Source organism: Corapipo altera, unplaced genomic scaffold (genome assembly GCF_003945725.1).
Source record: "Corapipo altera isolate COAL_440 unplaced genomic scaffold, ASM394572v1 343, whole genome shotgun sequence".
NCBI lineage: Eukaryota > Metazoa > Chordata > Aves > Passeriformes > Pipridae > Corapipo > Corapipo altera.
In genome coordinates, this window is record NW_020884913.1 from 6,262,943 (window position 1) to 6,289,044 (window position 26,102).

Here is a 26,102-nt window from a genome sequence, read left to right on the forward strand (position 1 = left end):
GTGGGAAATAATAATGGGGGCAAAAATAATGGGAATTGTTAATTACCCCCATTCATCTCACAAGCACCTTGCATAGAAAATTTCTATGGAAAAATTCGACCATTTAAAACAGTTCTTCTGTTTCCGACCCCAATACCTAAAAATGGAGAAACAACACAAAGTTCAGACAACTGAGTGCAGGAGTTCAGGCAGAACAAGCTGCTACCTCACCTTCCAGCCACATGCTGAGTGAAAACCCACACAGTGCTGGTGGAAACTTCCAAATACTTTATTTAGGAACAGTTCTGCCCATGTGCTGTGGGGTTTTTTCCTGTTTAAGTCATCGCAATTACGAAATTATCTGCATTTTCAAAGTGCCTGTCACGGTGGCACCTGGGTGCTTTATAAAAAAAGCTGTCTGGCACGACAGAGATGATTTATCACTCACAAACCTCCTGGTCTCCTGTTCCTTATCCCTCATTTCAGGTGTAGCTACTGACCAAGGATGAAGAACAAAGCAACAAATGAACTCCAGAAAAAGATCATCTTGTTTTCAGGCAAGGTTTAGATCAGAGACAAAATGAACAATGAGAGACCCAACTTCCCATGAAGAGCAAGTAGCTATTTCCAAAGCCACCCATGAAGCTAGTTTCCCAGGAAAATCCTTGTAGGAATAGGTTCTATACTGTATTCAGGTATTTAACAAAAGGTGTGCATGAATAAAGAAGGATACTATTGGCCCAGAGTACAAATTCACCCACCACAGCTGGGGTAACCATTAACATTTCTTATCTGCCATCCTTATCAATAAGGAAAGAGGCTCTATTTTATCAGTTCTGTTACATTTTTAAAAAATACAGAGACTTCTGGGATTCAAAAGCGAAAGAGAAGTAGCCCCCTTGGCTACTGTTCCACAGCCATCATGTGGGAGCCTCACCTTGCTGGTTTAGTTCTCATGTACTTTTACCTCTGTTTCCCCATCACACCCCAATTTCTAGACCAAAATACCAAATTATAGTGTCAAATAATGGGGCAGAGGGAAGAGTCAAATTATACCTATGCCCTGGTCCTTGCTAAGTAGATGTGTACTGGCCCTGAACAGGCCACTGGTCACAGAACTTCTCCAACCAAAATGGAATTTCTCTGTGCTCCAGATTATTTTCAGCTATTTATAGTGTGTGTTTGTTTCTGAATAATTGCTTGTCTTTAATACACTGGGAGAGAATGTGAGTGCACAGACATACACACAGGACACAGGAGAGAAGGTGGTAAAACTTCCCTCTGTTGGTTTCAGGTGCAGGTATTGGTGTCCTAGAACCTCTTGGAGCTTTTCCTTCAATACAGAATAAAACCTCTGTTTCTCTGGGGGTCCTGGTTAACTTTTGAATCCAAAAATGCCCTTTATATATCCTGTGAGGCCACTCTTGGCCTTCTGCTCCACCTTGTCCTCCAGAGGTGGGAAAGCAACATGATTAAGGGCCAGGTCAAAGAACAAGGGTTTGCATGGAATGGGCTGGAATCCTGGTGGGAAGTGCACGAGGTTGACTTGCTTGCTGACAAGAGAAGGATCCAGGCAGAAAGTCTCAAACCGTTCTGAGAGTGGCTGAAAGAGAAGGAGGCAGAAACAAATTAGACACATCAAAGCTGATGGGGTCAAACAAGCAAAGAGGACTGAGCAGCAACTGAGACAGAAGAAGCCAAAGTTCCCTTGTGTGGCATCTTGGGCCCTGTCAAAGATCTCTGGAAAACCTTCCCACGTGCAGAGAGAAAGCTAAATAAAGAAAAAGGCCACCCTAGAAGCTGCAAGCAGCTGCCCAGCTCCTGGCCAAGGAACTCCACTGTGCCAGGGACCTTCTGCACATGCAGAAGGAAAACAAGCTTAATAAAATCTCCCAAATAAACCAGTCACAACCAAATCCCGACCAGTGTGACATTTCTTGAGTTGTGAGAGTCACTCAGGTGAACAGGTTAAAAGTGATGTTTTTTAAGAGCACCACTGGAATCTGCCTGAGCTCTCAGCTCTTACCTTGCCATCCTTGACCTGAGATGGAGACTCAGACTCATGAGGATCATTTGCATCTGCAAAATTGAAGAAGAAGTGGTAAGAATAACAGGCTTGACCCCAGTGTAAAGTAGGATTGTCTCAGGAACCAGCTGCCTCTAAGCTCAGCTATGATCCTTGCTCTCTGCAAGACTATTTTCAGTAGAATCGACTTGCTTTCTAGACTAAGAGGAGCACAAACACTCAGCTATGGCCCACATAGCTCTGCAGTTGTGGAGAGCTGCTCCTTCACATTGTCATGGGAATTTCCAAAGCACAAAGCAGCAGATGATGAGAACAGCCCCAGGGGGGTCTGTTAAAGCAACATTAAAGCAATAAGAGACCAGGCAATCCATTCCTTATCCTGGGTTTCCAGCAGCAGGTACAGCAAAAACAGCGGCCCAAGAAATCACAGAGTTCACTCAGTTCCCAAAAGTTCCACTGACCAGACTGACACTGACAAAGGGCAGAACATCACTGCTCTCCCCAGCAGTTCTCCCACCCAGGCAAAACTGGCATGTGTAAGGACATTCTGTGTGCAGCAAAAAAAAAAAAAATTAAACACTAAACTGTTCTGTGCAGGTTTCTAAAAAGGCCCATCCCCATGAAGGGTTTTCACATCCCTGGGCAGGGAGCAAGATGCCAAGTGTGCAGTCACTGCCTGCCTGCATTACACACAGCTAGAGGCAGCTAGAACTGGGGGGGGGAATTAGTTTTCCAGAGCCTGCATGAATCAGAGTGAAGTGGAAAAACATTTGGAACTTCAGAAATTAAATAAAATGAAAATAAAAGGAATGAAATAGCTGCAGGGGCATTATTTAAGACACAGTAGAGCAGAGCTGTAGTATAGTCTGTAGTATATTACTCACCTAATATAGCTGCTGCTTGCAAGGAGTATTTCTCTGCATTAACTTGAGTGATCAGATCCTGAACATCAGGCAGCTCCTAGGGCATTAAAGAAAATCATTTAAAAGCCTGAAATGTGCCAGTCTAAGAGTCAGAGCAAAGGGAAAACCTGACAAAGAACTAACTCCTACTGCTGATAAGCTTTCCCAGAAGGTGAAAAGCTATAGTGTCATGCTTCAGGCACTACAGAAGTTGTATAGGAAAAAATGCACAGGTGAGGAAAAGAGGCAAATTGTTGTGGAGTTGTTACAGGAAGTCTGCCTCTCCTCCAAGGTGAGGGCCTGTTGAAGAGTTCCCACATCACTAGAAAGTCTCTGCTATAATGAGTATTACTCCTCTCCCTACTTAAAGATCAGTCTTGAATTGTAATGGCCTGGGCACCTAATTAACAATAAATACTGGGACAGAGCTTCTTCATAAACTTCAGCTCCCTTCTACACACAGGACTGGGTTCCTACCTTCAAGCTGTTCCTATGAGCTCCAGCTCCTGACTGAACTTCCCAGGCGTATTTCAGCACCCGTTCATATAACACGAGAGCTTCACTCCACTTCTTTACCAGGACGTAGGACTGGGCAATGAAGAAACACCTGCAGCAGTAAAGAGTGGATTCCTGACATGTTTGTTATCCACACCTTTTGCCAACTCAAAGGACTGGTAACAGGGAATATCCTTAGAGTAGCACTGGCCGGTTTCCCCTCAGCATCCAGTCTCCATTTCACAAAAGGGCAGAGGGAACTGCATCAAAGGCCTGTACAGCACACAGAGCTTTGGAGTTACAACCTTTGAGGATGTCATGTGTGCTAAAGAAAACCTGGCTGTTTCTCAGTCACCTGTAAGCTTTGTACACGAGTGTCTTCAATCCAATCTCTTTTTGGAAGTTCTTGTCCTCCTCTAGGCCTGGAAGTTGCGTCAGTTCCACGAGGTTCTGTGCAAAGGAGAGTCAGAATAACAAATGCAGGCACTGTTTTCCTCTGGAATCTGCTGCAGTAGGAGAAAGCTGCCCCTTCTGACAAGTCAACAGTACACTCCCATGGAAATACTTTCCATCCAGTTTTCTAATTATCAGTTTTCTAACCTTGTGAAGGACTCTCATTGAAACTTGTGCAAGTTGCCCTCAGGACAGATTTCCTGACACAAACAGGAATTAGGACAAAGACTCCTTAGATTTCACATGAACTAATTCTTTCATAAGGCATTTCCCTTTCCCATTCACAACTGCTTCAGCCACAGGCTCCCACAGTTAATAGAAAAATGATGGGAGAAACTGAAAAACTGCTTATGAAGAACAAGTATTTTTAGCTGCTACTTTCCCTGGCCAGCAGAAATTAAGGCAGCTCTGAGGGTGCTGCATAAAAGAGTCAGAAAGACTATTTTAAAACTGTTTTAAAGTGCACAACCAAGGACACCCGTTCCAGCAGCACGTTCTGCTCACAGTTAGAAGGGTTTTTTTGTGTTTCATGTAAATGTTGAACATCTCCAAGGTATCTGCAGGTACTTCAGACTTCACAGGCAGTTCAACTGCACTGCTGTCTATTCCCCATTAGGTTTTTGTGCCAAAGGACAAAGAATTACCTGCAGAATGATGTCGTAGAGGCGGATGAGGTCCTGTGGCCGGGGCGTGCGCTTGCCGTCCTCGTCCGAGCGCTGCTGCTGCAGCAGGGCCTTCTGCAGGGACTTGGCCATGCTCTCGTTGCGCTTGATGGCCGTGGAGAGCTTGATGTAGGTCAGGTAACTACCAAGAAAACAGAGAAAACACCATCAGAGACTTACTCAAACGTTACTCTTTGTTCCGAAAAACGCCTTCCTCCCCCAGTCTGAGCTGGTACTAGTGGGGGAAAAACACAGGGAAGGTCAACTTGAGAGTCTTGAGGGAAATGTTTTCGAAGCTGCACGGATCAGATCCTTATCTGTACAGTCATCCTTCGAGATGAGAGAGGCCCAGAACAAAATCCCCATAAAACAAAAATCAAACAAAAGTAAAATCCTGACATAAGAACACGACTGCTTCACGCCAGCACACAGCAACGTTTGCTTTTACCTGTGTAAGTACTGGATGTTGGACACCTTCCCAGAATCATTTTCCAGAGAGTGCTCTCGCTGTTTCTGTGGACATTGGAGACAAAACACTGCATGATTTACTTAAAACTGGCAGACAAGGGAAGAAAAATACAGAAGCAACTCAAGGTTTGGGTAAACCATAGAAGCTGTAACAGACTTTCAGGCAAAAGAGAGAAGGCTTCTACACTGCTGCTTCCTCAGTTCAGTTCTGAAGAGAATAAGTTCAAAGGTAACTCTTATGCAGCTCTTTATTAAAGAAACCTCAGCCCTTTTTTACTGTTAAGCAAGTTTAACACTAACAAATCAGCCCCAAAGAAATACTGTGTTGCTGGAAACAGAAGCTGATGTTTGCTGCTTACCTGGTCTGGTTTCAATTCTTCCCGGACTGCCTGAATGGCATCTCTGCACTCACTGAGCAAAGACTCAAACAAACGCTCCTTTGTCTCCTCATTTTCTGCCTGAGAGCAAAGGAGATTCAAGACAGCTTAGAAATTAGAAATTTTTGTATGATGCACCAATTAACTGGGGAGAGTAAACAAAGCTTTTCCCAAATTATGACTTTAACATTCATGGGTATTTAGAACCCCAACCTGTGCCTGTCTGCAACACATTCCTGGGAGCAAACTACCAGAAACCATGGGGAATGTGGTCAGTGCTGAGGATTCAGCAGCACTGAAGGCCTGGCACACACAGCTCATGGCCTCATCCCTGCACCAGCTACCTTCCTTCCCAGCAACTCCCTTCCCTTCCTGGATGGCACCTGCACTGCTCCCAGAGCAGCTGAGGCTGGACTGCACTGTGGGAAAGGCCCAGCAACTGAAGAGCTGAGCAGCACCAAACTGGCAAACTACCAATGTAGACAGCTCTTGTTATGCTGATTTAATTTTTCTCATGTGGTAAGAACATGTAGATGATTATCTTTTCTCCACTCCCACTCTAGCAATGCTCACTGTGGCAACAACTTGCTTGTTTGACGCATTTTTTACAGTAACCCTGTATTTTAGCAGCAGGAATGACCAAGTGCTTTTCTGCTGTCGCCACAGGTTTTGTCAAAAAAGTGAAGCAGCTTTTGGCCTTCTGCCCCAACACCAGAACTTGAAAACAACTTTAAAAAAACAAGTTGAAGCCTGATCTCTGCCTAATTTACTGGCATATCATGTACCTAATTAAACAAGCTCCCAAACTCAACTTCATTTGGTAACCAGGTGGGGACTGCAAGACTTACTGATACAAAACTGCCCAAAAACAAACTTCAACCTTAGCAAATGAAGGAAGATCAAAGAGCACCAGCACTGTGTTATACCGCTTCCAAGTAACAGCATAAAATGAGCAACAAATTTGTTGCAACAAATTTGCAATTGTCCAAATGAATAAAAAACTGTCTAAAAACAGGCTCACTTGTTTATCTTCCACAGAGCTCTACAGTCTCTGCCTCTCCACTTCCCACATTTGCAAACCCAATAAGGAATGTTATTTTTACTCCCTCACAAACCCTCGGGTATCCTGAGATGAAGGCGGGTTTTTTGGGTTTGGTTTTTTTTTGCTTTTAATTTAAGATTTGCTGCAAGAATTTTTTTAAGGTGGGACTGACTCCTGAGAATAACCAGAGACGAGTCTGACTGCATTCTCAACCTCACCCAGAGCAGCACAGCAATTTCACTGTACGCACAAAAATGAAAACACACGGCCAGATCATCAGTCAGGCACAAACAGGGAAAGGGCTGGGCCCTGCCATGAAACAAAGGGTTTCCTTTCGAAGCAAAAACTCCTTGAGCTGATGATTCTATGCATAAATGCACATATGTTCTGATTTGGGAGAGATCAGATCACAAAACTGAGATACAAGTGCTACAGCTGGTGATTCAAGTGCCCTGACAGAACAGCACAGGTTCATCTTAAAGGGCATCACGGGAACTGATGCCACTGAACCCACTTCCAGAAGTGCTCAATCCTCCTTTTAAATTTGTTCTAAACCACTGTGTAACACCTCTGACAGTTATTTTTTGCTGCAGTCCAGAGATGAGCACAGAATCCTTGAGGCAATGCCATGTAGGAGCACACTTCTGTCATGCTGCCCTGCAGCCTTCTCACTTCTACCTGGTTACAGCCAATGGGCCCTCAAAGTCAAACCTTCAAACCCACAAAAGGGCTGCCATAAGCAATTTTAAACTTCAATTTGTATTTCAGTTTGGCTTATTTGTTCTGTTTCTCCCATTACCAATAGGATATTGAAGGCAACGGTGTAATTGTGCTGAGAAAAACTTCATTTTTATCCACAACAGATTGGTTTTACTTCTAATTAAACCCTGCAGAGCACTGATGTTATGTCAGGGTTTTAACTCAGTCTGCTCAGATGAGCAGAAAGGTGCCAAAGATCCCAGGAACCACAATGCATTCAGCTGAAGATGGACTGCCTGTCACAACTACAGAACTGCTTCCAAGTTTTAGCCCTCTGGAAATATAAACAGTGCTGCTGCATGCTCAGCTCTCACCAGAACTACCTGTGATTCTGAACCACAAAACTCCCCTGTTTAGTCACAGCTCCCAAGGAAAACAAAGTAAGATGAAAACCAGTTCAGCCCACTGTTCTGCCACTGCTTTAGAGGGCAACTACACTGAAAAAGCCCAGCTGTCAGCCTGGCAGGATGGAAATTAAAGGAAGGAACTCTGAGCTGCACTTCCACCTGCTGGCCATGTGTATGTGCTTCCTAAAAACAAACACATTCAGCACCCTTCGATTCATAATATTTTGACAAGAGTGGGTAACACTCATGTTTCCTACCCAGACACATCCTGTTTATCCTACTCACACTCTCCTTAACACTATCCCCTGTTCCTGCCTTATCCCTTTGTAGGGTTTTCATTTTACCATTTTTATTTATCATCATTATTCTCCTGGTGACAAAAGGTTTTTTTATGCTGCAACAAGCCCATCTTTAGTTGTAACAGTTGTTACTGAAGACCCTTTCACTGCCTTTTCAAACTGCAAGTGGGTATGCAGCCACTGAAAAGCAGGATACACCATCTGGTCACCATTTCCAAGGAAAAAGCCACATGTGAAAAACCTGACTACAATATTAAAGACCTGCATAGTATGTGCCACTACAAGTTCCAGAGAGCTGGACTTCAATGATCCTTGTCTAACTCAGGGTATTCTATGATTCTGTGAAGTGTTTCAGAATCACTGTATGTGAGATTGATTTATATCCTCACATTTATTAATCCTCTTCCTGCTTTTGAGGATTTCCATAAGTCAGTAAGAGAATGGAATAAAACTCATAGCACCTGCTTTACCTGGCAAATTGCTTTCTGTTGCTGAAAATAATGTGTTTAGTATGTATCCTTTTTCTTTCAGCTGCCCTGAAATTGGAGCATTTGAGCAAGATGCTTAAAGAAATTAAAACAGTAATTAAAAACCAGTTGCTCTTAAAAATGTAACCTTCACTCCCAAGTGACAGACAAATAATGGCCATCATCCTGCTGCTGAAAGGCAGCACACTGTTTCAAAGAGCAGGAATACTCAGAACAGATCTCCCAGACTAATACTTAGCACACTGTGAGAGCTATTCCAAATGACACTTCAGCTTTGGGTTACAGTCAGTATTCCCACTTTTACTCTTAGCCTTCCAACCCCAACCCTGAAAAAAATAAGATTATTCAAAAGCTTTTAGTCCAGGTATCAGGCACTGCTCTGAAGGAAAGAGGATGGTCAGAAGGCCAGTGCTGGGTTACCTGAGCAATCGCTGCCTCGTTGTCAGCCAGGCCCAGCAGGAAGATCCTCACTTTGTCTATTTTCACTGGAACAGTTCTCCCTCTCCACTCCACCTCGCTCATCGTGGCTGCCTGCTTTGCTCGAGTCTGGGTGATCAGAGCCTGCACAGAACAGACTCACATCATGAGCTTGAACTTAAAGGGATCCAGGACTTCTTAAATTCACATTACATTTAACTATTTTGAAATCAAAGGGTGTTTTGGCTTCCCACAGAGCCCAGGCTTGCTTGCTCGCTTCTGTTATATTCTGGCTCTTGAATGGTTTGCTGCAGCAATATTCATGCTCAACAGATTCTCAATGAATGTTTCAAGTTGAAGTGTGCAAATAAGTTACCTCCAGTTTTTCTGCAAGAAGACCTTCAGTGCCACCAGACCTCAGTCTCATCTGCATCAACTCATTCATGGCAGATTGGTCACCTGAGAGAATCCACAAATCCAGATCACATTTACATTCCACTTCAAAAACTATTTTCATACACAACAGCTAATCAATAGATTTTATACTGGCAGTCTGGGGACAAAGGAGAGAAACTTGCAATTTCATTCTGACTTCATAGGTAAACCACCACAAACTGTTATTTTGTCTTTCTACACAAAACCACAGGTGCTGTTGCAAAATGAGTCTATTTCTCCACTGCTGAACTGTCCCAGAAGGTGTTCAGAATTTGCCCGAAATATTACAGCTTTGCTGCAATGTCACTTAGAGTAGTATTTAACTAAATCAACATCCCTTCCATGTGAGCAAGCCTTGCTCTTTGCTGGAGATCAGGCACCCCCTTCCCTTACCAATGTTATAGGCACAGTAGCGGATGTTGGGCGAGATCTCTTCCACACGCTGGTTATACAGCACAGCTTGTTCTTCTGTGAAAGCATTGGCCAGTTTTTCATAAATGGTCCTACAGCAAAGAACAAATATTAACGCTGCAGGATGTGGTGCCCTTTGTGGGTGTTATCCCAAGGGAGGAGTTTGTGTCTCTGCTCTGGAGGATGCTGTTTCTTCATAGCACCTCCTGGTTAAGTGCACAGTTAACTAAACAACTCAGAGTTGCTGTACCTACTGTACATACACTTAGCCCACTGGTTAAATGCTATTTACTAAACGAAGCTGGTGAAGTGGGGGAACTCACTTGCATTTGTTGAAAGCCTCCATTGCTGCCTTCCACTCCTGGTGCTCGAAGCGAAGCATCCCAGTGAGGTAAGCCATGTACGCCTGCAGACAGAGCAGGGGCAAGGGAATTCACCCAAGATCCACGGCCTGATTACTACAACCTTTAATACAAAGCTGCTGCGACACCTGCAGTGAGTGACTGAGCCCTGCCCTTTTTGTTTGGTCTTCCCACAGAAGGCAACTGATCTGGATGACAGGCTACCACCTACCTACCTTTTCTTCTTTAACTGAGACATTTCTAAGTTTCAGTTTTCTAAGTTTTTTCACTGCTACATTTCTAAGGAATCAAAGAATCATGGAATGGAATCACAGAATTGATTGCTGGAAGAGACCCTAAAGATCATCTAGCTCCAACCCCCCTGCCATGGACAGGGACACCTTCCACTAGACAGGGCTGCTCAGAGATTAAAGCAAAGATATTTCTTGCTTGTTATGCAGTCAACACGGCCCACTGATGCTACAAAACATTTTTTTTCCAGCAATATGCTATAAAATGGCAGTTTAAGTAACTGAGCATGGTACTAAATCCCCTTGTTCAAAGAGACCGGTGTCACAACACAGTTGCTTTCTAATTTCCAGGAATTAGAAGCTCCAGATCTTGTGTTCTAGGTGGTTATCTCAGGGCATTTAATAAAGATAACTCAACAGATAAGCACAGTTTCTTAGGCTGTGTTGCATCACCTTAGCCTCCCTCAACCATTTTTACTTTTTTTGAGTATCCATTGCTAACAGTCCTTATCTCATCACCCCAAATCCAAAGGTTGCTGTAAAACAAGATCAAAGTACCAGTGATTACCTGTGCTTCCAGCTTTGTCTTGGCATCCACCCTGTTGCTCTCACAGAGCCTCTCCAGCTCCTCGGCGTGTTTCACAGCTTTGCGCAGCCGCGACAGCAGGTGGAAGCGTTTGCGGGGCTCCGTGTTGGCCTCCTGCTTCAGCTGCATGGCATAGCTCCAGGCCCTCTCTGCATCCATCAGGATCAACAGCAAATACCTGCAGGGCACAGAGGGATTAATGAGGAAATAATGGCATCCAAACGAGAATTACATCACCATCAGTTCTTCGCCACGGGATCTGCAAAGCTTGGTAACGGAAGTTCAGCTTGATCGTGTTTCGCGCTTGATCAGCTTGAATGTTTCTTAACATTCTAAGCACACAAAGTCATATCATTCCTAACTGCTTTCTGCTGTGTTTCTCACTCAGAAATGCAATTATCCCACTGAGGAAGAGAATTTGCAACTATTCTATAGCTCCACAGACATTGAAAAGACAAAGAATTTATCATTTTGGGTCGTTCTTCAAAGGGGTTCAGTATGTTCTTAACAACTCAGGTGAACGCAGCACAACGTGTTCTTTTCCCACAGAAAAAGAGGAGACAGCAGATGTTTCAAGTGTTCCTTTTCATTCCTGACATAAAAAGATGGGAAATGAGCCCAAAATCCTGGCTTTTATCTTTTATTAATATCAACAACACACACCTCTGAAAAGAAACGTTTCTGAGCATATTGTACAGAATTCTTCCACCACATCCACATGAAAAGAAATTATTGAAGTGAAACTCTTCACTAATAACCTGAGTATTCAATTCCATTCTGTACCTGTTGTCTGAGAGAATCTCCTCAGTTACTTTCTTCCCAGTGAACTTGTGCCTGTTGCCCATCTTGAAGTTGAGAGTTTTTCGGAGCCTCCGTAGCCTGCGGGAGCAATAACCCCTAAAAAAAAAAAAAAAGACAACCACAGTCAGTTTGGCCAAAGAACAACTTTCCTTCTGCTTACTGCTCTATCCAAACAGGGAAAAAAGGACTAAAGGCTGTGCCAGGCCATGCTTAACAACTAGGAACTCCATGTCTGACATATGGTAAGAGGTAGCTCAGACACTGCCTGTAAAACAGCAGTTAATAGAAAATAAGAAAGGTAAGAAGACATATAATAATCCCTGATCTTGAAAAACCAGAATGATGTTCTCATTACAGATTGGTTTATGCGTGTTTATTGAATACTGACATCACACAGGTGTTAACAAACAAGCTCTTCAGGGCAATGGAGAGAAAAAAGAGCCTGTGTGAACCCTCCTAAATGGCACAGCCACAGAATGTTGCAGCGAACAGAGACCAGCATATATCGACCAGCTCACATGGAACAACCAGCCAGGGGTATTTACTTGGCAGATGGGTTTTGTTGCCTGTTACAAGGGCTTTAGTTTTTAAATTAAGAGAAGCCAAGCCACAGGAGGAAATCCCAGTACTAACCTGTACCTCTGGAAGTCCCCATGTCTCAAACCGTGCTGCTGCTGTGACTCCTTCACGATCTGCAGGACTGCGACTCATGTTAAGGCACATGGACAGCACAGTTTGTCACCAGCCCCTTGTTCCACCCCAAAATAATGGAAGGGAACTCTATAGGTCCCGTTAAACAAATGTGCTGTGAACAGAGGGGCACCCCAAAAGCTCCTAAAAACACACAGCTGAGGGAACTGATGGTTCTAAAGCACCTCATGACTCCGCTGCTCACTTCAGAGCTCACGAACACCAGCAAGGCCAGGACTCAGACAAACCTCAAGCTCCTTCTCCTACAGACATCCACGGGAGTGTTGCTTCACTGGAGCTCATTTTGGGATAAGCTGTGCCAACAGACACATCCAGGCTCATACAACTGACTGCCTCAGCCTGGCTACACAGCCTCCCCAGCCATGCTTGTGATATGGTCTTGTTGGCAAAACTGAGGGAGAGGGAAGCTTTCCTGCCCTTAAACCTTCCATCTCCCAAAAGAACACAAACACCCTGAACAGAATCACTGCTGACTTCCCCACACAGCTTCCACAAACAAACAGCTTTCTGAACACAGAACCTCCTCAAAAGAACTCAAGGGCTGATTTTCTGCTCAGTTTTTCACCATATTTCTAGTCTTGCTGCACAACTGTAACAAACATCTGTGACAGAATGCACTGCCCTGTGACCTGGGATACCATCACTCCATCATTCCCATCCAGTCTCTGCACTCTTCAGTGTATTTGCCAATTTCTGTGCATCCTGTAGTTCTTTTATTGCCTAACTGATGCTACCAAGTAAATAATACACCATATTGTGGTAAATCTGCTGATGCTTTTCACACCATTTACAAAGCAGATTATTTTGTGAAATACAATCTCCACCACAAACAGGAAATCTCTGTGCTATATATATTTATGTCCTAAAATTTCCCTTTTAAGCTTTATCAAGAAGCGTTTAAAAAACACCCAAAACCCAAACCCAGCCTGTACAACAACCCCTTGAAAAGAAACACTAATACGATACCTAAAGAAACCACCAAACATTTAAAGTTTAAAATGTCAATGTCTATCAAAATGTTTTCTTGTAACTACACCTAAAATTAAGTCTCTCAAGTATTAAGAACCTGCACAAATAGTTACTACACTGAGTTATTTCGTATTTGTGGAACGAACAATTCAAACTGTAATGTCTCAACACAGCCCTCCTCATCCTTCCTGTCTACCCAAGATTTTTTTTAGACTTTCTTTTATCCTGTGCAGTTACTTCCTGAATTCATACTCCCTGTATTATGTACTTTTTCATTGATTTAGATATTCCCAACATTAGCAGGGCAATTGCCATGTCTGCATCTTACTCCACAGTTATGGACTGCACACCACTTGCCATATGCCACGTGGAAAGCTACAACCTCATTTCACCTGGGTTTTCCTCTGACCCAGAAGATAAATACACCCCAGCTCTCCCACAGCTGTGCAGCTGGACTAGTTTCACATCAAAGTTTCACAAAACCTCCACGAGCTTTACAGGCCACATCAGAATTTGGAAGCACTAAACCCGCCAAGAGGCGGTTTGCTACCTCAGCGCACCTGTTAAGATTTTTTTTATCCATTACTGCTTCAAGCTTTAATATTACAACCAGCAGCTCAGAAGTGACCTGCTCCTATCTAAAGCACACAACCCAGCACAGAGCTCCGCCGTGGGGGCTGGCTCCAGCTGCCACGCGGTTCGGAAGGAGAAGCCGCACAGGCAGAGCACAAATCCACACCTCAGGAATGCCGGGCTGGGCCGTTTTACACAAACCAACCCCTCACGCCCGGCCGGGCCAGCACCGCACGGGGCCCGGCCTGGCCAGCACCGCACGGGGCCCGACCCGGGGAGTCCCCGCTGCCCCCCGTCCCTCCCCGCGGGGCCGCGTCCTCCGGGCCCCGCGATCCCCGCGCTGCCGCCACGTCCCCCCGCCGCCCACGGGGCCGGGCCTGCCACGCTCCCCCCCGCCCTCCGCCGCGACGCAGGATGCTCTCCAAGCCCAGGCTGTCGCCGAGGCCACCGGGCTGCGGCGCGGCGGGCCGCTCGTTCTCCTTGTTGTCTTTGCCGTCCCTGCCGTCCCGGTTCTCCTCCGCCCCGGCCCCGCGGCCGCCACCGCCGCCCTGACGCTCCGCCGCCATCTTGCGCCAGCGCCGCGGTGCATCACGGGCCGGGCAGCGGCGCGAGGGGCCGGCGCGGAGGCTGCCGGGAACGGGGAGGACCGGCCGGGGGGATCCCGGGAGGGGATCAGGGGGGTTCGGGGACACTCTGGGCGCTGGGGCTCACCCTGCGTTTGGTACATCCACCCTCGGCCCTCCTGCCCTTGTCCCGCTCAGTCACACCCAGTCTGAGCCCCCCAGCCCAGTCAGACTCCTCTGCCCCAGGGTCACTCCCACCAGGGCTGACCCCAAATCAGCCCCCAGGGTCACATCCTTAACCCTGTTCCACTCACACACCCTGGTACTGACCCCCAAATCAGCCCCCAGGGTCCCATCCTTAACCCTGTCCCACTCACACACCCTGGTACTGACCCGCAAACTGGCCCCCAGGGTCACCCCCCCAACCCTGTCCCACTCACCCACACCAGGGCTGACCCCCAAATCAGCCCCCAGGGTCACATCCTTAATCCTGTCCCACTCACACACCATAGCACTGCCCCCCAAACTGGCCCCCAGGGTCACCCCCAAACCCTGTCTCTGACACCCACCCCAGGGCTGACCCCCAAATTGGCCCCCAGGGTCACCCCCCAACCCTGTCCCACCCACCCCAAAGAAGATCCACATCAGCCCCAAAAATCTCCCCCCTCCCACTGTCTTTGCCCCCCTTGGGCTGTGTACCTGGTTAAAGAGACCCTGTGTCCCTACTTCAAAGCCCCAAACACACACAAATCCAGCGGCACTTCCCTGGAGCTATTTAAAGGTATCAAAATGGATTTATGCCTGCTACCTGGGAGAAGCGCTTAAAACCAGGTCCTCTTGCACATGGGTTTTAAATATTTGAACCAAGCTTGGAGATACCTCATTAGGGACACAACTCAAACTGTTTTGAATACCTGATCCTAAATATTTACACAAATATAGTGGTTATAATAGTGAGTGGTACAAGCTGCTCCCAGAGCTGCTCCCACCAGGCCCAGGCCTATCTTTGCCAGCCTGGGCTCTGCCTGCCTGGCTGCTCTTTGCTGCTGCCACACTACAGCGAGCAGCAATTTTGGCTCTTCTCCACTTCCAGGAGTTCGGCTGTGATCTCTTATTCCTGCTTCCAAAGTTCTCCTTTCTTCTCATGGACAGGAAACTCAAAGGGAAAAAATAAAACAAAAAATCAACCGTGTCCTCAAGCTGCAGCTTTCTGTGGCAAATCTCTTAAACTGTGTCTGTCTGCTCCAGGTTCCCAACACATCTCATCTCCCAGGAATCCATTCCCTCTCTAAACCAAACTGTGCTCCAGGATGATGCTGAACTAAGCAGACATGGCAATTAAAGCCTGTTTTATGAACAACTGCTCCTCTCTGCGGTTCAGACAGACTGATAAAGGCAGCACCCACCTTCAGGTGCCCCACATGCATGTCACCCCCCAAGGGACCCACTCCAATGCCAGAGCAGCCATCAGGTGTGGCACAGGCACGTCTCTTCCCCATACACTGACACAAAACTTTGCTGCTCCTCTGGAGTCTGTAAATGGAAGGATAAAGCTGCCAACCACTGGCTCGATGTGTAGATTCCTGCTGCAGGGCAGAGGGAGAGGAGGACCACACAAACCTGCAGCACTGTGTCGAGCAGAGCCTTGGTGAGAGCCTTGAAGCGGGGCTGAGCTGCCTTTGGTGTGGCAGGGATAAATCCAGTGAGGGTTACCAGCTCCAAACACTCACACCATGCACAGACCCTCCCAGTGCTGCCTGCCCCTGCAGTCTGGGAGGGCTGGTAGCCTTATAATGTGACTTTTCCTTTTGGGGATTTGGAGGCCAGATCCCCATCCTGCTGCACCCCTGCCCAAATAACCCATCTGTGTCTCAGGCCAAGAACTTATTTTGCAGTTTTTGGATGAGGGATTCTGCTACTAATCTTTGTGTACAGCGCTGCAGGCTGTGAGCTGTGCTGGTGTTCAGGAAGAAACTGAGTGTTTTCCTTTGTTATTTTTTTTTTAATAATCTCACCCTGCAGCACAAGGGTGGACCTGGCCTATCTGAGAGCTGACCACAGCTCAAGGGAGACCAAAGACACCACCAGTGTCATCACTCAAATACCAGTGCCCTGCAATGGGTACTTGAGGACACAGGGCAGATCCCATGGGGTGAAACCTCCCTGGAACTGGGGCAATTTCCCAAGGGTAAAAACTCCCTGGGGCTGGGCTTTCCCCACGAGCTGGCCATGCAACCTCCATGGTCATGGCTGGGGATGTGGCTCAGCCCTTGTTGAGGCCAGGAGTGATTCCCTGAGGGGAATGTGGCCAGTCTGGGAACAGGAGAGGGAGGCAGAGCTACAGTCTGTGTCTTAGCACCTCCTTGAACCCTGTGGGATGGCCAGTTCTCCCCTGTTCTGCTCCTAATTGCCTGCAAGATAATGTCAGGAGCATCTCATCCTCACACCGAAGGGGTCTATCCACCTTCCCATATACCTTGTCCAAACAGGAGCTGACTTTGTGGGGCTTCTTGTGGGCTGCTGAGGGTGAAAAGGGCTCTGTAGCCTATACTGGCAATGTCACAGGGCTGTGAGTGTCCCCAGAGCTCCCAGCACTGCCAGCAGGCTCAGCTCTGAACGTCCGTGAACTGGGAAGCTGTGGAGTGGGTCAGATACAGGAGTAATTGATGCATTAAATATTTCTCTCTCTCCATAGGAACAAAGCAAAGCAGCCTGGGGGCCACCTGAAGAGTCCTTGGAGAGCTGATTGCACCGGCCAGTCCCAAGACTTCCATCTGTAAAGGCTCTGAGCAATTTTTGCAGGAAAAGAAGACAAGACGTGACAAAAATCTGTTCTCGCTGCAGTGAATCACCCTGACCCCCCAGCCCTGGGGAGAAACGTGGTTTCTCCTGCAAACCTGGGCTCACCTCGGGTGCTTTGGTGCAAGGATTTAGCTGCATGCTGGACACATTTGCAGTCGGAGAGGAACCTCCATTCCTAAAAAAACAGCCCTGCAGCCCCTGGGGTTGAACAAGCCCTCTCCCAGTGACTGCTGCACGGGGAAGCAATAAGGAAAAACCTCCAGACTTTGGGTGCCAGCTCCCTTTGGGGCACCCAGCCCCGGCCCTGGGTGTAACATCACTAACAGATATTTACCTCGCACTGGGGCAAAGCGCCCCCGCCCCGAGCCCCTGTGCCCGGGAGGGCTCCCCACGGGCAGCGGGAGGGCCCGGGATCCCCTCCCCGGGCTCGGGGCGCGATGCGCGGGGCCGGGCGGGAGCGGCCGCCCCGGAGCCGCCCCGGGGCCCCCCCGCTCCGGCGGCGCACGGAGAGCGCTGGATCCGCACCGCCGGAGCCGCACCGAGCGGCCGCGGGCTCCCGTCGATCCCGGAGGAGGTGAAGGGCGCCCAGCTCCCCCCTGCATCCCCCCGCGCCGGCTCTCCCTGCACCCCCTCTCCCGGGCATCTCCCGTGCACTCTCCGTGCGCCCCTTTTTCCCTTCACCCCTTCCCTGCGCGTTCGCGGTGCGCTCCTCGCTGACCTCTCCGTCCACCCCCTTCTCCTTTGCATCCCTTCTGTGCTCCCCACCGCACTCTGCCTGCACCCCCTTTCCCCGTGCATCCCTCCTGTGCTCTCCAGCGTGCTCTCCCTGCACCCCCTTCCCCGTGAAATCCCTGCTGACCTCTCCCTGCACCCCCTTTTCCTTTGCATCCCTGCTGCACTCCTCACTGCATTCCCTGCGCCCCCTTTGCCCCTGTATCCCTTCTGCACTCCCCAGGTACTCTCTGTGCACCCCTTTTCCCGTGCAGTCCCTGATCCACCCCTCACTGACCTCTCCGTGCACCCCTTTCCCCTGCACTCCCGCAGCCTCTCTGCCTGCCCGGTGCCTTCTCCACACGTTTTCCCCCCATCCATCCCCTCTCCGTGCACTCCCGGCCATGAACAGCTCCACGGCAGGCTCCGAGGGGGACTGGCATCCCGAGTCCGTGATCATCCCCCTGGTGTACCTCGTCATCTTCCTCGTGGGCACGGTGGGCAACAGCCTGGTCCTGGCCGTGCTGCTGCGCAACGAGCAGGTGAAGAACACCACCAACCTCTTCATCCTCAACCTGGGGGTGGCCGACCTCTGCTTCATCCTCTTCTGCGTCCCCTTCCAAGCCACCATCTACACCCTGGAGGGGTGGGTGTTTGGGCCCTTCATGTGCAAGGCTGTCCACTTCTTCATCTACCTCACCATGTATGCCAGCAGTTTCACCCTGGCCACCGTCTCCCTCGACAGGTAGGAAAAAGGGAATGGGGGGGGCTCCCTGCACCCTGAGGGTCCCCTTTCTCTGGATCCCCCCTAGGCAGAGAGGAGACAGAAACCCCTGGAGTTATACCCTGATTGCTGCCATCTCCCAGGGCTCCTAGAGGAATCCAGGAGCATTTTCCAGTTGATGTGTGCAAGGAAATAAAACCACCAGGGAGGGGGTCTACCAGAGGGCTGGGACTGCGACCCCTGTCCTCAGTGCCCAGCTGGAGGAAGATTTCAGACCCCAAAGCTGTAGGACTGGGCTCTGGCAGTTGAAATGGAAAACCAGAGAAAAACAAAGCTCAGTCCCTGTGCAGTTGTGGCTCTCCCTGGGATGCATGGAGAGAGCCCTGACCCTCCCAATAGCCCCCAGCAAAGCAGACAAACCTCAAGGAGAAAAAGCCACTGGGATATTTGAGCTGAGACACTGATTTTCCCACCCTCCCCTTTCATTAGCAAAAAGCCCCTTTTTGTCCCAGTGCTGTCCCCTTGCTCCAGTGGTTGTCCCTTTTCCAAGGTAGTTTTTAGCCAGGAAGGCTGTTATTCCTGCCTGAGCTTTACCTCATGCTCACTCAGCCCCTGACTCTGCAAGGGCAGATGAGTTATGAACCTGCAGTGAGTGAGAGGCAGGGAGCTCCTGGTGCTGCTCTGCTCTGTGCCTGAAACCTGCAAGATGGGATGTGGAAAGTCCATGGGAAGAGCCATGGCAGCCCCAGAGCTGGGCTGAATGTGTCCTGCCATCCAAGCAGGTGCTGGGACAGCATCCCCAGGAGCTAAAACATGGCCAGGGGCTGCCTCTCCTTCCATGTCCCACTGAGCTGGAGGAACAGAGGTGCCAAGCTAGGGAGGTAGCACAGGCCCCCAGTTCTGGGTGTAATTAGGGAACCAGCTAATTACAGAACTGAAAAGGGGTGATGTGCTTTCATGTGTGCCAGTGTGAGGAATGCTGTGTCTGGGGATCTTGGGGACTTGCTCCTGCCTTTGTATCCACACTGCTGCTATCATTTGTGCTCTGCCAGGCAGAGTGATGATCAAGTAAGGATCTGCTGGATTAGGGAGAGGGACAGAAGGGAACCATACCCCTTGTCTCCACAAGTACTGCTGGGAGCAGAAAAGGTGACGGGACAGGGTTGGGTGAGGATCTTCCTCATTCTGTGCTGTGCATGGACTCTGCGAAGCACCAGGGAATCAGTTGTGTAACTAATTGCCCTGGAAAGCTCAAATCCATCCCTTGTGCCCTTCCTCCAATCTGCTCCCAGAGATGCTCTCTCTGTGTCCTCCTCAGGACTGCAGCTGTGTCCCTCTCCCTTTCCCACACAGGTATTTGGCCATACGATACCCCCTGCACTCGAGGGAGCTGAGGACACCCCGGAACGCCCTCATGGCCATCGGCCTCATCTGGGGGCTTTCCTTCATCTTCTCGGGCCCTTACCTCAGCTACTACCAGGAATTCCAGCTGGCCAACCTGACCGTGTGCCACCCCATCTGGGAGGTCTCCCAGCGCAAGGTCATGGACATCTGCACCTTTGTCTTCAGCTACATCATCCCGGTGCTGATCCTGAGCCTCACTTACGTGCGGACTATTCGCTACCTGTGGAAGTCCGTGGACCCTCTCCAAGACATGTCCGAGTCCAAGAAGGCCAAGCGGAAGGTCACCAGGATGATCATCATTGTGGCCGTGCTGTTCTGCCTCTGTTGGCTGCCCCACCACCTGGTCATCCTCTGCGTCTGGTTCGGGTACTTCCCCCTCAACCACTCCACGTACGTGCTCCGCATCCTGTCACACGTCATCTCCTACGCCAACTCCTGCGTCAATCCCATCGTCTATGCCCTGGTCTCCAAACACTTCCGCAAGGGCTTCAAGAAGATCTTCAGCTGCCTCCTGCACAAGAAGGCAGCCCACAGGGTGCACGTGGCCCAGGTGACCAACACCGTCAGCACGCTGGAGGCAGAGCTCAGCGAGGTGACCCAGCTCAGCGAGGCCCTGCCCGGCCGCTCCTCCGCGCGCTGCAGGGTCCCAGCCCAGCCCTGGGGGGAGGTGGAGCTGGTGGGACAGCAGCACAAAGGAGATGGCTCCTTCGTCACCTTCAGTGTCAGCTAGCAGAGCTTCTCCCCACCCCATGGCTTTGCAGGCTCCTGCAGCATGGCAGGCCTGGGGACAGGCTACATTTTGGGTTGAAATGTGGCCGGTCGGACTCTTTCCATTCAAGTGGACCCAGATGTCATAACAGTGATGATGCTGCTGATACCAACTCAGCCAAGCAGCTGACCAAGGATCCAAGGTCAGGATTTGCTTCCACCAAGCACTTGCTGATAGTAGAGATCAAGCCCCCCAAATCCACTCTGGTGTAATCACCTGTTCCTCTGCCACGGACAGACTTACGCCCTGTTGCAACTACACCTGGAGGTTGTTGAAAGCTCTGGTCCCTCCAACCAACACAGCATTTGGCTGGAGTTAGTGGGGTGCTCTTTTAGGGATATTTGGGAAGTCTTGGTTTGTTTGTGACCTGGTACAGGAGCTGCATCCTAGGACAGCTCTGGACACAGCTGTGTGGGCATAAACCCAGCTCAGGAAAATCCAGGAGAGAAGCATAGAAGGTCACCAAGGACCAGAAGGGATGGAGGCTGTTTGCTGAGGGAGCACAGCCATGGCCCTGCAGGAGGGGAACCTGAGTGGGACAGGACCACACTGGGGGAGGATTTGAATGCCTTGGACAGCTCGGGTACGGCTCAGCCTCTCATCAAAGTGAGGTGATTGTGGAGAAGAGCGAAGCAGAGCAGCAGCACTGCTTCCCTGTAGCCACAGTGTGGGACTGGACAGCCAGGGCTGTGTGAGAGCTGGGGGTCATCCCCAGCCAGTCAGGAAAGCCTTAATAAAGCCTCTTCATCTCACCTCCTGTGTTCAGCTCCCTTGAGACACCCCACAGCTGCAGGGGGGGAGAGGAGGGTGCTGGAGGGGTGGTGGGACCTGCTGGATAGAGGGAAGCTGAGGGTGGAAGGGGTGGAGGATGTGGATTATGTCCAAGCACATCCATGGAGGGGGGTCACTGTGGCACAGGAATGTCACTGTACCCTCTTCATACAGTTGTACCTGCCCATGAGAGGCTGGTGTGATTCACAACCTCCTGCTCATTGCACTGCAAAGGCTCTGTGAGAGCAGAGCCCTGTGACCACCAGCAGCTGAGGGCCTTAAATGAAAGCCCTCATTTCTGTACCACAAGAGCATCACTGGAGTAGGATCAATTAACTCTTTTGAAAACCCTGTGGCAGAGCACAGCCAGAGGTGGCAGTGAAAGTGCACAGGAGCTGGGATGAGCTGTCTGCACAGATTTCCCTCTTGTGAATCTCCAAGGCAGAACTCTCCAGGACTGGGCTGCATTGCAGGAGGCTATTTCTGTCCGGGACCCTGGTTCTCCCTGGCTGTCTGGTCAGGACACAGCCCTCCTTCACCCCTCCCCAATGCTTGGCCTTTCTTCCTGAGAAGCTTTTGGCTATAAATAATTTCTTTTCCCCTGCTGAGTGTTATTATAACCAGATCTTCCTGCCCCAATACAAAGGGCCATAAATCAGCCACTGCCTCATATCAATAACTGTGATATTTAGTCTCGGCTTGCTTGCAGCGTAAGTCACAGAGAGCAGCATATAAACAGCTCCATTAATTATATCTGGATTTATCTCCCTGCTCAACCCTTTACAGCCAGGGAAAACACTGGATCAGCTACACAAACACAGTTAAAGCCTTATCTTCCTCCTGCGCTCATCTACCTCTGCTCAGAGGGCTGCAGGATCTGGCTCTGATGGATCCCACACACACCAAGGGGTTCAATCCCCTCTCCTGGATAGTTATCAGCTCACCTTGGGGATGGAGATGTTGACCCATCACCTCTGCACTGCCCAAGGACATGGGCTGGCATGGCTGTCCCCTCTCTGCTCATGAAAGCAGAGCATCCCAGAGCAGACACTGACCCTGCTCCCCTCCTTCCCACCCCAGCCTTTCCAAGAGCCCTCCAAGCCCACAGCTGAGACCTGCCCTACCCTGCTAACTGTTCTAGAGCTGCCCAGCCACCCATGACTACTTTGAAGGCACATCCTAGGACACCTCTAACTCACCTCCCAGGGCACCAAAAGGTTTTTCTGCCACACAAAACCATGTTGGGAAGTGACTTTCCCGCACAAATAACGGAGCATATCAGGAAAAGACAAGAGTATCACGACCTGCTGCTACTCAGCACCCTCCCAGCTGAGGGAGGCAGGCTCCTGGTCTGTTCCCTTGGGAGGTCTTGTCTTAAATTAAGATCAGTGCAAGTCCCCCTGTTCCAGTTAAAATTTAATAAAAGCATATTCAATAGGGAGTGGAAAATAAATAGGCTAAAGTCAGCTCTCAAGTCCAAGAGTGCACAGGGACATGAGGGACACTTAGCTGAAACCTCAGTTAATGTGAACTTTGCAGCACATGGATTTATCACTGGAGTTAAAGAAGTTGTTTTGGTTTGTGGCTTTGTTTTGTTTTCAAACACTTACTCTGCCAAATTTGCTCCCCAGTATTAGGAGGCAGCAGGTAGGAGACACCCAGATCCTGGCACAGCCCCAGCACAGGCCTCTGTGGAGCTACAAAAATAAACAACAGAGAAATGGGGCTCCGGCCCCAAAACCTTGGAAATCAGAGAGTCTGTGGCAGGCAGAATGGGAGGTGAGAGGAGAGCATTAAACCCTGCAGGAGCCTTGGAGAAAGCAGAGAAAGAGGCAGGGGGGGTTCAGCCCCATCTGTGGCCCCTTCCCACAGTCTGAGCATCACTTGAGGCTCTGCAGTCAGCTCTTAGCAAGGATGTGAAGGGCTAAAGAGTGAGAGGGCCAGGCTGTGCTGGCTGCCATGATCACTCTTAATTAACATGTTGCAAACACATTCCTTACCATAAAAAGCCAAGGAGCACATGGAGCCATTCCCTGCACTGTGAAGTGCTGGACAAAGCCTGGAGGGGGCCAGCAGCTCTTCCCGCTCCCACCCCAAGGGAGGGGTGGCTCAGCCCAAAACGTGCTGCTGCTCCCAAAGCAGGTCTGGCTGCTGCAGGGGCTGCTCAGCGAGGCTGAGAGCCTGTCCAGCTCCCCATGTTCATTCCCTGAGCAGGGGAGAAGCAGGTGGTGAGGGAATGGTTAGAGCCAAGGGTGAGTGGGAGGCTGGATTTAAGAAACAGGGACTGGACGGCTCAGTTTTCCCTTTAACTCAGGGAAAACGAGTCTTGATTCCCACCTGGGAATAACATAGCTCTTCCTGCTACCTCCTCCAGCTCCTCCTCACTGCACAGCCTGTACAGCCACCAGCAAGCTCAGCTCTCAGTCCCCAGCTGCCTCTTACCTCCATTCCTTACCCCAGATGCAGCCAGGGCATCCCTGGGGTAGAAAACAACCCAACCAGCTACTGGTGCTGGTAATGGAGAGCCCAGAAGGGAGCAGGACATTTTGCATCCCAACTCTGACTGCATCTCCCCTCCAGCCCTGGTCTGTACAGCTTTCCTGGGGGAACAGGCTGACAGCAAAACCCAGAAATGCCTCTTTTGGCATGGGTCATGCAGAGGCATTCCCAGAGTCTCTGAAGAACAGGATGTGACCTTGTCCCAAACCCTAAAGGATTTCATGCATTTTCCACAGGCTCTGGCTGGCACAAGAGCATCAGCATAGCGAGGATTCCAGCTCCTGCACACTAAAGCTCAGGTGCTCCAGAAAATCTGCAGGCAAAGCTCCCTCTTCCCTCCCCTGGCTTTGCCTGTGACCGTTCCGGGTGAATTGTCTTGCCCTGGGATCAGGGGCAATAAAACATATTTTACAGCTCAGCCTGAATTCCACACACTCTCCTGGAGAAAGAAACTCATATCAGACTGCTGCAGTGGCAGAAACACATCCAGAAAGATGGAATCCAGGTCCTTCTGGTGAATGTCAGGGTGTGTATCCAGCAAGCTGGACACTGCACACAACACAAGCCAGCAGCACTTTGCTTATGCTTTCCAACACTGTCTGGCGCCTGCTGGCCTTTGGAGGCTCTTGGAGCTGGCAGAGGTGAAAAACAGTGAGTGCTGAGGTCTCAGGTGTCCTCAGACATTTGAGATCTGAAAGCAGGAGGGAAGGTCCCTGCAGGGAGGGCTCTGGGGTTGGCACTGTGAGCCTGCACAGTCAGACACATAGGAACGGCCAGGTGGGGTGGGTGATCAAGGCTTGGACTCACACCGTGGTCCAGCTCTGGGCTGGACAAGCCTGTCCAATCTGCTGGTTTTCAGGCATTTGTTACACCAGGTAGTGTTTCAGACCAGGTTGAGGAGGAAGAGGAGGTCAGGGGTTTAGAAAAGCCAAGAGCTCCCTGAAAAACATCTGTCTGAGGAGGCAGCAGCTGAGGCAAGAGGCTGGGTCGGCCACAGCAGAACCTGCACTAACATCCAACAGCTCTGCCACTGCTGGGCTAATCAGACACCAGCAAACACTCCAGCAAACACAGCTCAGGTAAATAATGGATTTGCTCCAAATTACAAAGCAGCAGCTATTGTGAGTGCTCCTCACTCTATGGAAACCCTGTATTTCAAGTGTTACAGACAGTGGAGCAGCAGCAGGAGAGAGGGAGGTGGGAGCAGGAGGTGCCTGGCCAGAGACCACAGATACAACAGAGGTGTTCCTCTGAAAGGCTTTGGTGCAAAGCTGTCAGAGTCCAGTTCCTGTATCAAAGCCTGCCAGGATTGCTCCAAGGCATGTGAGAGAGCACTTGCTTCACACATGATGCCCATGGGCTGAACAGAGGGAACAGGCTTGAATGCTTGCAGGGAAGAGATGCATCAGATTTAAGAAGACAGGAGACAAAGGAAAAAGAGGGATGGGAGGAAGATGCTGAGCAGAAATCTGTATGTACACTTTTGCACATGCTCTGCCTCAGGTCGAGGGGCAGCACTCAGCCAGGCCACCACGGAGCTCCCTCTGGTTTCCCACTGCTCTGTCATGATTCCAGACTGCCTTCACCCCACCTGCCACTGCCTCATGAAGGACTGAGCACTGATACAGGGGCAGCTTGCCAAATTTTGGGTAAAACACCCTGGTGCATGACTAGCCTGCACCACCATGGCCAGACACCACCACACCCCGACACCACCACACCCCAGAACTGGCATTGCAGCCCATCACTGAACTCAATAACAGTCAAGAGTAACAATGTGAAAATCCTTTGGGATCCTACAGAACTGAGATTCCAAAAACCCATCAGGGAAGCACGTGGCACCATGTGGAGCTCACAGCTTCCTGCCTCAAACAGAAGGGCTGTATCCATAAGGTTAGGAAGGTTTTTGTGTGTTTTTCTTTCTTTTTTTTTTTTTAAACACACTCTCCATGTCTGCTGCACATCAAGGCATTAACACAAACCCAGGTGAGAAGATGCCCAAATGTAAGAGCCCACATGGCAGACTTTGCCTTATCCCATGGATCCGGAGCAAAGACAGCCAGGAAG

General features: G+C 49.6%; 2 protein-coding genes across 2 annotated transcripts; one reads left to right on the forward strand and one right to left on the reverse strand.

Moving 5' to 3' along the window:
- Window positions 1-250: 250 nt before the first annotated feature.
- Window positions 251-14,364, reverse strand: SRP68 (signal recognition particle 68). The gene is made up of 16 exons (XM_027654309.1): window positions 14,211-14,364; window positions 12,173-12,239; window positions 11,522-11,635; window positions 10,721-10,916; window positions 9,884-9,966; window positions 9,543-9,652; window positions 9,091-9,173; window positions 8,718-8,858; window positions 5,345-5,443; window positions 4,966-5,030; window positions 4,500-4,659; window positions 3,758-3,852; window positions 3,385-3,514; window positions 2,890-2,965; window positions 2,006-2,058; window positions 251-1,582 (listed from the first exon to the last, which is right to left on the reverse strand). Exons 1-16 carry the CDS (start codon window positions 14,356-14,358, stop codon window positions 1,355-1,357), a joined length of 1,848 nt encoding a protein of 615 aa, XP_027510110.1. The 5' UTR covers window positions 14,359-14,364; the 3' UTR covers window positions 251-1,354.
- Window positions 14,365-18,270: 3,906 nt separating this feature from the next.
- Window positions 18,271-21,482, forward strand: GALR2 (galanin receptor 2). The gene is made up of 2 exons (XM_027654310.1): window positions 18,271-18,613; window positions 19,946-21,482. Exons 1-2 carry the CDS (start codon window positions 18,273-18,275, stop codon window positions 20,724-20,726), a joined length of 1,122 nt encoding a protein of 373 aa, XP_027510111.1. The 5' UTR covers window positions 18,271-18,272; the 3' UTR covers window positions 20,727-21,482.
- Window positions 21,483-26,102: the final 4,620 nt, after the last annotated feature.

What these genes read in the sequence shown, in the direction of transcription:
- SRP68 (XM_027654309.1), bottom strand. Translation starts at nt 14,358, where the DNA reads ATGGCGGCGGAGCGTCAGGGCGGCGGTGGCGGCCGCGGGGCCGGGGCG. An exon ending in GAGGCTTTCAACAAATGCAA is followed by an intron (nt 9,653 to 9,883) that starts GTGAGTTCCCCC and finishes TCTTTGCTGTAG; the next exon opens with GACCATTTATGAAAAACTGG. An exon ending in TTCTTGCAGAAAAACTGGAG is followed by an intron (nt 8,859 to 9,090) that starts GTAACTTATTTG and finishes TGTTCTGTGCAG; the next exon opens with GCTCTGATCACCCAGACTCG.
- GALR2 (XM_027654310.1), top strand. Translation starts at nt 18,273, where the DNA reads ATGAACAGCTCCACGGCAGGCTCCGAGGGGGACTGGCATCCCGAGTCC. An exon ending in GCCACCGTCTCCCTCGACAG is followed by an intron (nt 18,614 to 19,945) that starts GTAGGAAAAAGG and finishes TTTCCCACACAG; the next exon opens with GTATTTGGCCATACGATACC.